General features: G+C 36.4%; 1 protein-coding gene across 1 annotated transcript; it reads right to left on the reverse strand.

Moving 5' to 3' along the window:
* Positions 1-228: 228 nt before the first annotated feature.
* On the reverse strand, positions 229-8,139 carry serpine3 (serpin peptidase inhibitor, clade E (nexin, plasminogen activator inhibitor type 1), member 3). The gene is made up of 9 exons (XM_079821768.1): positions 7,877-8,139; positions 6,246-6,527; positions 3,921-4,154; positions 2,271-2,501; positions 1,995-2,193; positions 1,800-1,900; positions 1,577-1,663; positions 936-1,019; positions 229-560 (listed from the first exon to the last, which is right to left on the reverse strand). Exons 2-9 carry the CDS (start codon positions 6,508-6,510, stop codon positions 511-513), a joined length of 1,251 nt encoding a protein of 416 aa, XP_079677894.1. The 5' UTR covers positions 6,511-6,527; positions 7,877-8,139; the 3' UTR covers positions 229-510.
* Positions 8,140-12,072: the final 3,933 nt, after the last annotated feature.

Genomic DNA, 12,072 nt, shown 5'->3' on the forward strand with positions numbered 1-12,072 from the left:
TTAAGCATTGTGTTATCTTGATGGTCAGAGCTCTTATATTGCTGAAACATTCTGCTAATTCAAAAACAAGTTTAATTAACTCCCATGTGAATTTGCAGTCCTATTAGGATTTAGTTATTTTTGTGTTATAGTTTTGCATCCTAAATACCACATTGTGATCCAATATAGCCTTTTTAAAATTTTTCAGTATGTGTGAAAACAGCACCTTGGTTTAAAGTAAAAAATTCTGCAAGTTTAACTGAATTTTATGAAATTTGTAATTGATGGTAACCAAACATTTCCATAAAAAATGAGGAAATTTAGAGGGTAGAGGGGGGAAAAATGACAGTAGATGTTGTGAAGTGCAAAAGCCCTGATGTAATAAAATTTTATTTACAGATATGTACAAAGGTTTTGTCCCTCTTCCTGAAGTGTCAGTGGACCCTCCTAATGGTCCTATATATTTGTATGATTTTTGCCAAGTGTCCTCTGTGTTCATAATTTGAAGCACTTGTGATTGCATGGATCTTTTCAAGACATCTCAGCTGGATTCAGAACTCGACCTATAAACAGCAACGAACCTGTGGAATAAAAGCCCACAAATGACATTTTTTTAATGAAAGAAATAATTTTATTAATCAAGGATACGTTAGACTAAAGACATTTATAATGTTGCAAAATATTTATATTCAAATAAATGCTGTTCTCCTATTATTAGTCTCAGTTTCCACCAAAATTATTAAGCAGCATTTTCAACACTGATAATTTTAAATGTTAAATGTATAATTACTGAAGACTGGAGTAATGATGCTGAAAATTCAGCTCTGTCATCACAGCAATAAATAGCATTTTAAAATAGACATTTATTTTTAAATGATAATATTACTGGTTTTCTGTATTTTTGATCAAATATAAAAAATATGCTATGAATACTAATTACCGTTTCTAGTATTTACCTGTGTTGATCTGTCTCAAGATAAAGAGAAATGGTCGATCTGCTTTAAAAACGGCTGAACGGGATCTTTTCAATAGCACCATTGCTAAAAAGAAAGATAGAGAAAGAAAGCTCGGTCATTATTCCCCAGTGGATTCACAGCTTGAACAGGCTGTTCAACTATATCCCATCTGTTGACTACAACTGATTCTCAAGCAGGTACACACACACACACACACCCCAGGGAGTGGCTTTGTTGAGTATATAAAACAGACATTACATCTTTAAGTAAAAAACGCTGCCAATAAATTACAATAATCAATTATAACAGATGCGCTTCTGTCCTCTTGTGAAAGATAAACAAGGACTTAAAGTCAGTCAGCATAAATGAAAATTCACCCTATTGTCTAAATGCATGTCTATGATTCAGCCGTGTATGTTTCTTCTTCTTTTTTTTAGTTTTGAATTCTTGTTCTTTTGAAATGTTGTAACTGAATCTTCAGGCATAACAAAAGACTTCTCCAATCATTTAGTCTAGATTAATCTCATCCCTTCAAGCTCATGTTCATCTGCCTCCATATTTGAGCACCCACCTCTCAAAATCAAAACAACAACCAATGGATAGAAGCAAGTCCCAGTCATACTTCCACCAATATCACATACCTGTAGCTGAAGCTGCTTTTGTCCCTTCCTCTGTCACCTCTATTCTTGCCTCATGGAAAGCCTCTGACACAAAAAGTCCTTCCCCATCTGTAGACATTTTAAACATAAGGTTTAATCTTCACAGAGTGAGCGAACCTGCAATCATTGGTTCCATCTGATGACATTTGTGATATTCTCAGCATCTGTGATTGGTTTAAAACTGTTTTCAGTCCCACTTTCCTACCTGAGATGCCTCTAAAATCAGCAGCTGAGGGACTGAAGACATCGGAGATACCGAGAGATTGCAGAACGGGCTTCAGATTGAACCTGCTCTGCATCTTAAACCTGAAATACACACAAGACCTGGATATTATTCATTTTGAATCCCAACTGCATAAAATAAAATGTTCATGTGTAGTTAATTTTTTTATGTTGTTACCTGGGCAGAAATATATCCATTTTAGTGCGTCTTAATCCAGTATCCCACAGTCCCACAGCACGGGCCGTGAGCTGCTTTTCCAGCTGTGACAGAGGGGTTTTCCGGTCAGCAGGTAACGCCACCAGTAGCCGGAGTGAGCGATCGAGGTATGGCAGCTCCAGCACAGTGTATTCCTGCTCTGAAGGCAGTCGGAAATGCCCTGAGACAGGTGGAAAGGTAAAGCGTAAACAATGGATTGATAGACTTCCATCTAACCAGTGTTGTTCCTTCCCTTACCAAAATTGACTTCGGTTGACTGGTACATCATGGGCACTTTGACTGTGCTGCCGTCTGAGAGGGTGAAGGGCAGGTTCTGAGTCTCAGTGAAGAGAAATTGTTTCTGCCAGGCACCATGGAACACCACCGTGCTCAGAAGAGCTATGTGCAGCAAACTGACTCTCCCGGAGGCCTCTTCCTGGGCATCACTGGACCGGAGCTGATCCTCTCTTGTCTGGAGATGGTCATCCGCTTTAGAAACCACAACGATTCAATAATGTAAAACTATACTAGTTTCATGGGTCTTGTCATAATAAAACAATTGAAATGGAAATCAATATTTAGTTTTATTTATTTACATAATTATATTTAAAAGTCATAATTAATGATAATTAATAATTTAAATTCATACATCAAATATATTTACATAATTAAAGTCATAATTATATTTAAATTCTAATCAATATTTACTTTTACATAACATCTATTTACACATATTTGAAAGTCATAATTGCATTTAATTTTACATTAAATATTTACATAATTATACTTAAAAAAATCATAATGAATGATTAATTCATTATTTAAATTCAAATCAATATTTAATTTGACATCAAATATATTTACATAATTATATTTAGTCAAATCACTATTTATTTTTACATTAAATATTTACATAATCATATTTTGAAGTCATAATAAAATTTCAGTTCAAATCAAAATGTAATTTAAAGGTTTTGTTTAATTTACATGCTATATAACATAATTATATTTTAAAGTCATGATTAATTATCATTGATAATTTAAATTTAAACCAATATTTTATTTTACATAAAATATATTTACATAATTATAATTTAAAAGTTATAATTATATTTAAATTCTAATCAATATGTTTACATTATCAGTATGTACAAATTATATTTTAAATTCATACTTATATTTAAATTCAAATCAATATTTCATTTGACATAATATATATCTACATTAGTATATTTTAAATTATATTTCAGTTCTAATCAAAAATCAATTTTACATACTGTATCATAATTATATTTTTTAACTCATACTTGTTTAAACTTATATTTAACCGATATTTACCTTTACATTATACGTATTTAGAAAATTATAATTGAAAGTCATAGTTGTATTTAAATTCAAATCATATTTCCAGGTCATGTTTGTAAATGAGAAGTGGTTCTCAAACAGTTTACCTGGATAAATAAAGGTTAAATAAAAAAAATAAAAAAAATATTTCAGTTCTAATCAAAATAAGATTTTGCATACTATATCACGTAATTATATTTTTTAATTCATACTTATATTTAAACTCTAATCAATATTTACTTTTGCATAATAAATATTTGCAAAATTATATTTTTTATATATAATTATATTTAAATTCAAATCAATATTTAACTTTACATAATGTATATTTACATAATTATATATTTTAAAGTCATAATTGTATTTAAATTCAAATCATTATTTAATTTTTCATTATATATATGTACTAAATTATGTATTTAACATTATATAAAACATTTTTTAATTCATATACAAAGATCCTTAATCTTATTGTAGGGCTTATCCATCACTTAAAAATGACACTGCAGACATTTTAAATATAAATCATGATTATCCTAGCGGTTTTAGGGCCAGGACACTCACCTTTACTCTGGTAGCGCACCCATTGCTGTAGTCGACTATGAGTGTGGTTGGGATTACTGAAGTTTACACTCAGTAGACTACTGTTACCCCATCTCAAGGCATGCTGGGTAAATTCTGGCAGGAGTTTCACACCACTCTGGACAAATAAGGCATTGGCAAGCTGAAGACGCACCCCCTCACTGGAATTACCCAGGTCTCCTTGTGGCCGAAATAAAATGTCCTGTACACGAGCATCTACGACGAGACCATTGTATCATCATATCATTAAAACTGTTACATTTCCTGTTTCAAGTACTGGAAAATGGCAGGTAGGCATGTTGTCAGGCATTGCTGATTTATACATTGTTTAGCCAAAAAAAAGTTGCTGTTTGGATTTAAATAGGAAAATACTTAATGGTAGAGTAGGTAGGATTTGGTTAAAAAACTTTTTTTCCAAATTTGTTTAAACTTTCTTTATATATCAATACATCATTAAAATGTAAGTACTCAGAAAAAGAAAGTATAAAAATTGAGTGTCTGTAGACCTCTCACGACTGTTTTAAAGACAGCTCATTATTTCCATTCACTCCACCTTCTCCCTTCTGGGCTCTTTCCAAAGCTACGCCCCCAAAACACATGAACGCGCTACGCCGACCGCGATCAGCTCAGCTGAAAGACGCATTATTTACCTGACGCATTATTTACCTGAGGCGAGCGGAGAAGAAGTGCATGTAGTGACATCATGTCAGAATCACATGTAATAAAAAATCTAACTTTTTCATTATGAATATAAACAAATAAGATGTCTTTTAGTACTCACTATCAGGCTAGAATAACGATAGGCTACTGGTAAAGTTTAAAATACACACACAACACCGTGTCTACGACACACACAGATACAAGATAAAAACATCAACATAAACATTGGTAGAGTATATAAAAACAAACCAAGGGCTGAAATAAACGTGCAGGTAAAGTTCCCGGTGAACATGGTAAAAGAGTTTAGACAGAGGGTAGTAGCTAAAGCTAACTTAGTTCTAATAAAAGTTCCTGGATGCGGTGTACTAGCTTTTACACATGCATTTTGTTATCTAAAGTTACATTTTGCGAAATAACACGACAGCGATCAACTTGAGCTAAGCATGAGTATTTTTCATCTCTACTAATGGCTCGCTAAGTGTATAACATTGTAACTTTATGCTAAGTAATGTTATGTTAGCTATATTAGGCAGCTACGTGTGCTAGTGAGACATGCTTCATGAAAACATAAAACAAAAAAATGTATAATCAAAATGAAAGATTACCTGTCAAGCAGACATACAGCCTCTTGAACTCAAATCAAACGGGTGCGCCAGGGTTGCCAGGTTTTCACAACAAAATCCGCCCAATTGCTACTCAAAACTAGCCCAAAACAAGCCCAATCGTGTTTCTCCGGTAAAAATCGCGTTTGGGGGGTAAAATATGTGTCTTTTTGGTAGGGCTGCCTGCTAAAATTCGCAAATCCCGGGGCAAAATATCACATAATTGGGGACAACCTGCGGACATGAAAAACAGCCTGCGGCAACAGTGTTTGAAGTAGCCCGACTTGGCAACACTGGGGCGCGCGCATGTGGGCAGATCCTGTAGCAAAAGCGGTGGTAGCCATGGTAGCGAAAGAGAGTGACAGCCGCCCAAGCCAATCACTTGATCCGGCCCGAACGAAAATAATGAGCGGTGTTTATTGCAGATTAAAAAGTCTAGAGTCCCTCGATTTTTATACTCTCTTTTTCAGAGTACTTAAATTTTAATTATGTATTGACATATAAAGAAAGTTTAAACAAATTTGGACAAAAGTGTTTTAGATCATTCTTACCTACCCTACATTTAAGTGTCTATGACTGGATCATTATTGCAGTGATTATTATGTTTCTAGCATGTTATATGTCAGACATTAAATTAATTGAAAGTCGTGGGCGGAGCATGAGCAATGTGACATCATGTTGCTCAGAAAATTAAAACGGCTTGATTAGTGAGAGTCTTTAGGCTTTTTGAGGATTAAAAAAGGAGTGAATGGATTTTTATCATTGTAGGGTGGTTGTGTCCACACACTGCAAAGACACGTTTATATGCAACAAACACAATATAAAAGTGAATTTTGCATCCGATTACCCCTTTAAGAAATGAAATCAATTAGGGTTAGAAGAACTCTTGCCAGACATATAACATGCTAGTAGAAACAATAATCACTGCAATAATGATCCAGTCATGGACTCTTGAGTATTTGCATTTTTAAACCCAAAAAGCTTTTTTTTTGGCCAGGCAGTGTATTTTGCACTATTTAGGAGACTAACATTGCTATACTCTTACCGTTGACATCATATCCCAGAGTTCCCTCAAGTTGCGCCAAAGTGTTCCCCCTGGCACCTAGCTGCAGAAGCCCCAGACACAATGAGACGCTGGCTGGAGACACGATCAGGTTGGAGTTGTTCTCTGTCTCTGTGAGTGTTTGGTAGAGGCTGACACCAAACTGTGTGTGTAGATCATTGAGGCTGTTGCCCAAGCTACTGTTGCCATGGCAGCGCTCCACCAGCCACAGACAGACCAACAGGGAAGTCACAGACAGCTGACGCATGATCAACAGGTCAAAATCTGCAAACATAAAATCAAGAGGAAGGCATTTTACAGGACAACCAAAAATAGATCTATTCTGTTACATACACTGGAAAAAGTTACAAATCGATTTTATATAAATGTATATATTTTTCTGTAACTCTTGATTCAGTACCACATTATATTAGTGAGCATAAACAGTTAAAATACCTTTTCTATATACCAATTTTCTATATACCCTAATATATATACAACATGTGAAGAGTTCAGATGCAAAAGCCTCTAAAAGCCACTTGGGTCAAAACTGAGATATACAATACTGAGTGAATGTTCTCGGCATATAGTATACATTCATAAAATACTTTCACTTCAAACCCACTAAATCCCATCCTCAGCCCATTCAAAAGTAGCGATACTTAGGTCGAAACCTATACATAGGAGCCTGACAAAAATGCTTATTTTAAAGAAAACCATCAGACGGACTTAGAGGCTTTTGCATTTTAAGTCTTCATGTATTCTTATTTCATAGAGCCCATTGTTTGTGCCTTAGTTTATTTTTTTACATTGATTAATAATACATTGTTAGCTAACTGTGTGCTTTGTACATTTCTGAAATACATAACTTGGACAGTCTCCTCTAATAACAAATAACACATCACTTTAAATTGTAGACGCATGCATTTTCTGTGAAGCTGCTTTGAAACGATATGTATTATGAAAAGCGCTATACAAATAAATGTAAATTGAATTGAAAATAGATGCCACATGCATCAAGAACTGTTTTAAGTTACCAAACAGCATAATGTATAATTTGTTGAAATAATTTGGTATATTTTAGTCTGGCTGGGAGCTGAAAGAGCCGTTTAATGATTGTTAAAGTGTTTTTATATTATCATGATGATAATCAGTGAAAAAAACAATTCTACTATCACCCACTTTTCAGCAGCACAACTCTAATCATAAATTCTGTCATATTTTACTCTCCCTCATGCCATTCCAAAACTGTATGACTTTCTTCTGCAGAACACAAAAGAAGATATTTTTTTTATATTTGTTGGGCGAACTGTTTTGGTAACCAATGATTTCCATTGAAAAAAAAATCCTGATACATTTCTCAAAATATCTTCTATAATGTTTATCTGATGTCAGGTTTGGAACAAAATGAGGGTGAGTAAATGATGGAAATTGCCATATTTGGGTGAACTACTAGCCTTTCCATTTTAGTTCACAGCATTCATATAAATTGAAGCAAAATGAATGCTTCTTTAATTAAAAATTGCAATGATTTACACAGAAATCTATATTACATCTAAATAGATTGATTTATCAAAATCTGTTTAATTAAAAGTCAAGTATATAACTAGATTAAAATACTTAAGAAACCTTACATGCCGGATGGTCCTTTGTGGATTCCTTGAGTGTCAGCTGCTGATGTTCAGCTTCACTGTCACTGTCACTCACGCGCTTTGCTTTAAGTGTAGGAGGACGCACGTTCGCCCTGATCCTCCACGCCAGGACAACTGATAGAATGAGTTGTCGATCATGAGACCTTGTTTAAAGGGAGAGCTCCGTGTTTGTGGTCTCTGGCGGCGATGTCCGTACCACTCGGTCAGAATTCCTGCCTCCCGCCCGGCACTATAAGGAGCCAGGCAGAGGGAGGCATGCGCCCGACCAGCAAATCCGCACTCGAGAAGAAGGCGCGCGCTCGCACACACACACACACACACACACACACACACACACACACACACACACACACACACACACACACACACACACACACACACACACACACACACACACACACACACACACACACACACACACACACACTATAGAGAGACGAAGTCATTACACAAGCAGCTTATTCTTTGGATATAGTGACAAATGCCATCCCAGCTGCACAGGAACTCATGGCAAACATGCTGCATCAGCATTTCTGCATGAGATGCAATTTAATATTTAAAGGTCCCATGGCATGAAATTTTCATTTTATGAGGTATTTCAACATTAATATGAGTTCCCCTAGCCTGAATATTGTCCCCAAGTGGATAGAAATGTTGATCGGTGTAAACCCGAGTTCTGGCTGTCTTTCTCTGCCTTTGAGAAAATGACAGGCCAGACGAGCCAATCCTGAAGTCTCCTGGTTTGACGTCCAAGCAGGAACGGTTTCCTCCCTTTCCTCCGCCCAGAGAATCTGGCACGCCCATGCAAACACTCGAGATCATTAACGTTACTTGTGAACGAGTGAACACTGGCAGTTTCTCAGTGTTTGGATGTACAAATGAAAACAGAAGTCTTTCTTCAGTTCCTTCTGATCTGTGATCATTGATTTCTTATGTGTAGCTTATTATTTATTATTTGTGGACACGCAGCGGCTTCTCTCTCTCCCGACAGAACGGTGTTTTCGTGTTTTCTATCTTGTGAGTCAGTGTTTTTGTACCCTGTGTCCTTGTCGCGTCTATCTGTTCTAAAATGTGCATACAGTCTTTTCTGTTTAACATCAGCAGTCACATCTTTAGAGATAAACTTCACGCACGCCGAAGCTCGGCCTCCAACACCCCCGACCCCCAGTACTGCATCTGGCCCACAGCGGAGGAGCCAAACGCGGCGTGAGATTAAGCAGAAGGTGGGTAAGCGTGAGGGTATCCGGCTAGGCTAGCCAGCTTTCCCCACAATAAACTGGATTACATTCGATTACAGCTGTTGTGTCTTTGTTTGCGCTGTGTAACGTTACTCAATGCGCGTCAATGACGCTATTCATATGATTGGAACATATCTAGAAATAATGCTATACTCAACACTTACTAACTCGTTCATCTCGCTGTAATGGTACATTGCATGTGTTACAAAGTTGGTAGAATAATGATGAAGAGGACTCGGTGTGACTGGGACTCGTGTTTATTCAGAACTCTCAGATACAAACACAATAAACTCGCGCTGACTGACAGCGCTCTCATAACTCAGTAGTTACTATAAATAACTTTGTTAGCAATCGCTTCGTCTCCGTGATGTCCGGTTCGCGAACGAATCATTCTTTTGAATCGGTTCTTTTTAGTGAACCCAACCAGTTCACCAAATCGGACTGAATCGTTCTAAACGGTTCGCGTCTCGAGTCAGCGCTGATCCATAATTTACTAAAGTTACTAACTTTCTGACATGAGTGACAGCCCCTCCGACTAGAAATAAACTAATAACCTGAAGTATATTCTAGTAACTACAACAGTTCACCCTGAACTGAGACATGCTGAGAGAACTGATGAGAAGTGAACACAGGTCCATCCGTCTCTCTGGCAGACTCGTGCCTGCTCGTGCCTCGTTAAACCACGCCCCCTCCGCTCATTTAAAATGCAAAGATGTCAGCCAATCACAACAGTGGCCGTTTTTACTGAAGTCTCACAGCAGACACGCCTCTTGAAGCAGGGCATTCAGCCACAGGGCAAACAGCAGTATAGAAAAAATGCCTTTTATTTCTAAATTATGACATTTTATGATGTAAAAATCATACTAATAATATAAGTACACCTCAGAAAACACTATAAAATAATAGAAAAATGCCATGCCATGGGACCTTTAACATTCTCATGTAATGCACGGTGTGAGGTTTGGGCCTATACTGTTAACATCAGCATGTGCTTGGCCATTTGTCTAACCAATTACGTTTGGTATGTTTAAACACTTTTAACTTATTTTGCATTGTTTAACCTATTTGTAACAACAACAAAAAAAAGAAAAAAAAAAGTTGGGGTTGGTAAGATTTTTTAATATTTTTGAAATAAATTATGCTTCAATAAAGTGTCTGTTTATTGGATATACAGTAAAACAGTGTCACACGATCCTTCAGAAATTCTAATGTGCTGAATTGATGTTCATGAAATGCTTACTGTCACAATTTAAAACTATTGTGCTTCTTAATATCCTATTTTTGAAAAGTTCAAAACAACAACATTTATTTGACATTTTTGTAACAATGTACAAATATTTACTGTCACTTGTCACTGATCAATTTAATGCTGAATATACATTTCTTTCAAAATAAAAAATCTTACTGACCCTAAACTTTTGAACAAGGTCACTAAATGGAACTCTTTATATTTAAAATTAGGCCATATTTCCTTTATAACATTCAGAAATTGTTATATTTAACTATTGTATTCTCACATTGTCACTAAAGTCAGATCTCCACCATAATTGGAGTTTCCATAAATGACCCTAATGGATTGCAGACGCATTTTTCCCATGGTAAATTGCAACGGGGAAATGATTAGTAAGCATCAGGTATTTGGATCGTGCCCATCAGAAGGCATGTTAATTAGTAGAGCTAACTTGGCAGCAGTCAGTGGAGAAGACAGATTCTTTAATTCCAGTATTCTGTCCATGGAATTTGAATTTTTAAGATGGGAAATGATGATGGGAAAGTCACGGTCACTTGAGCAAGGACAATGCACCCAAAGGAATGGCGGCCAAAGTAAACAACTCCCTCTTTCATCTTGAAGGTCAGATATTTAAAATTTGCTATGAAAACATCTCTTGAATAAAGAAGGTTTGCTCATGGGCCAAATGGGCTGTTGATGGACTAAAACATTAAAAGATTAAAAACATAAGCCTATGTGTATAAAACATTATAATTTGACACTCTTTAGTCCTTTATGGAAAAGTTTGCAACTGGGCAATCCTAAATGTGAGTAACATCAATGTGTGACATTTACTGCCTGGACATAAATTCAGCATTGCATTCTCACAATTAAATATGTAGCGAAGGATTGCAAATACACTATTTTGCCAAAAGTATTGGGACAATACCCCTCTAAATAATTGAATTCAGGTGTTCCAATCACTTCCATAGCCACAGGTGTAGGAAATCAAGCACCTAGGCATGCTGACTGCTTCTACAAACATTAGTGAAAGAAAGGGTCGCTCAGTGAATTTAAGCGTGGTACCATGATAGGTCATCCGGGTACTTTTGCCTACTCTTTTATGAGTACTGTGAAGATGGACATACTTCTTGTGTCACATACTGTTTTTCGCCTTCTATATAGTAGGGAAGTATGCTATCTCAGATGCACCCCCGGCCTTCCTATGAGTCTGCACTTTGGTGACGAAATGCCACATTAACTGTCGGGAACAAGTGCTCGCTTCAGTGCGGGCTTGGCAAAAGTGCACATTGAGGGCACATATCAACCACAAAGGGGGCTCATGCAAGCACCTTTCTGAAACCTAAAATGACAAATGGGACATCCTACTACGGTCTCATGGACTTACGGACACATGCACACGGAAGCCATTGTAAGTCCACAAGATATGAAGTGTGCCATTTGGGACAGGGGCCAGGGCCGAAATCGAATACTTACCTATAGTATGCGAAAAACAGTACAGCAAAAGAGTAGTATGTCCGAATACATTTGAAAAACAGTTGACGAAAAGTCCCCGGATGACCTACTACTTCCGCAGAGATTCTGAAGTGTACACTTTACTATCCTATGAGGCCATGGGAGGGGATTTATGAATTTATGCTTAATGCAACCCCATAGAACGGGCCTGATATTGATACATTTTCATACGAGCACTTATTACTAAAGAATGA

The sequence above is a fragment of the Gobio gobio genome, assembly GCF_949357685.1.
Source record: "Gobio gobio genome assembly, chromosome: 7".
Classification (NCBI taxonomy): domain Eukaryota; kingdom Metazoa; phylum Chordata; class Actinopteri; order Cypriniformes; family Gobionidae; genus Gobio; species Gobio gobio.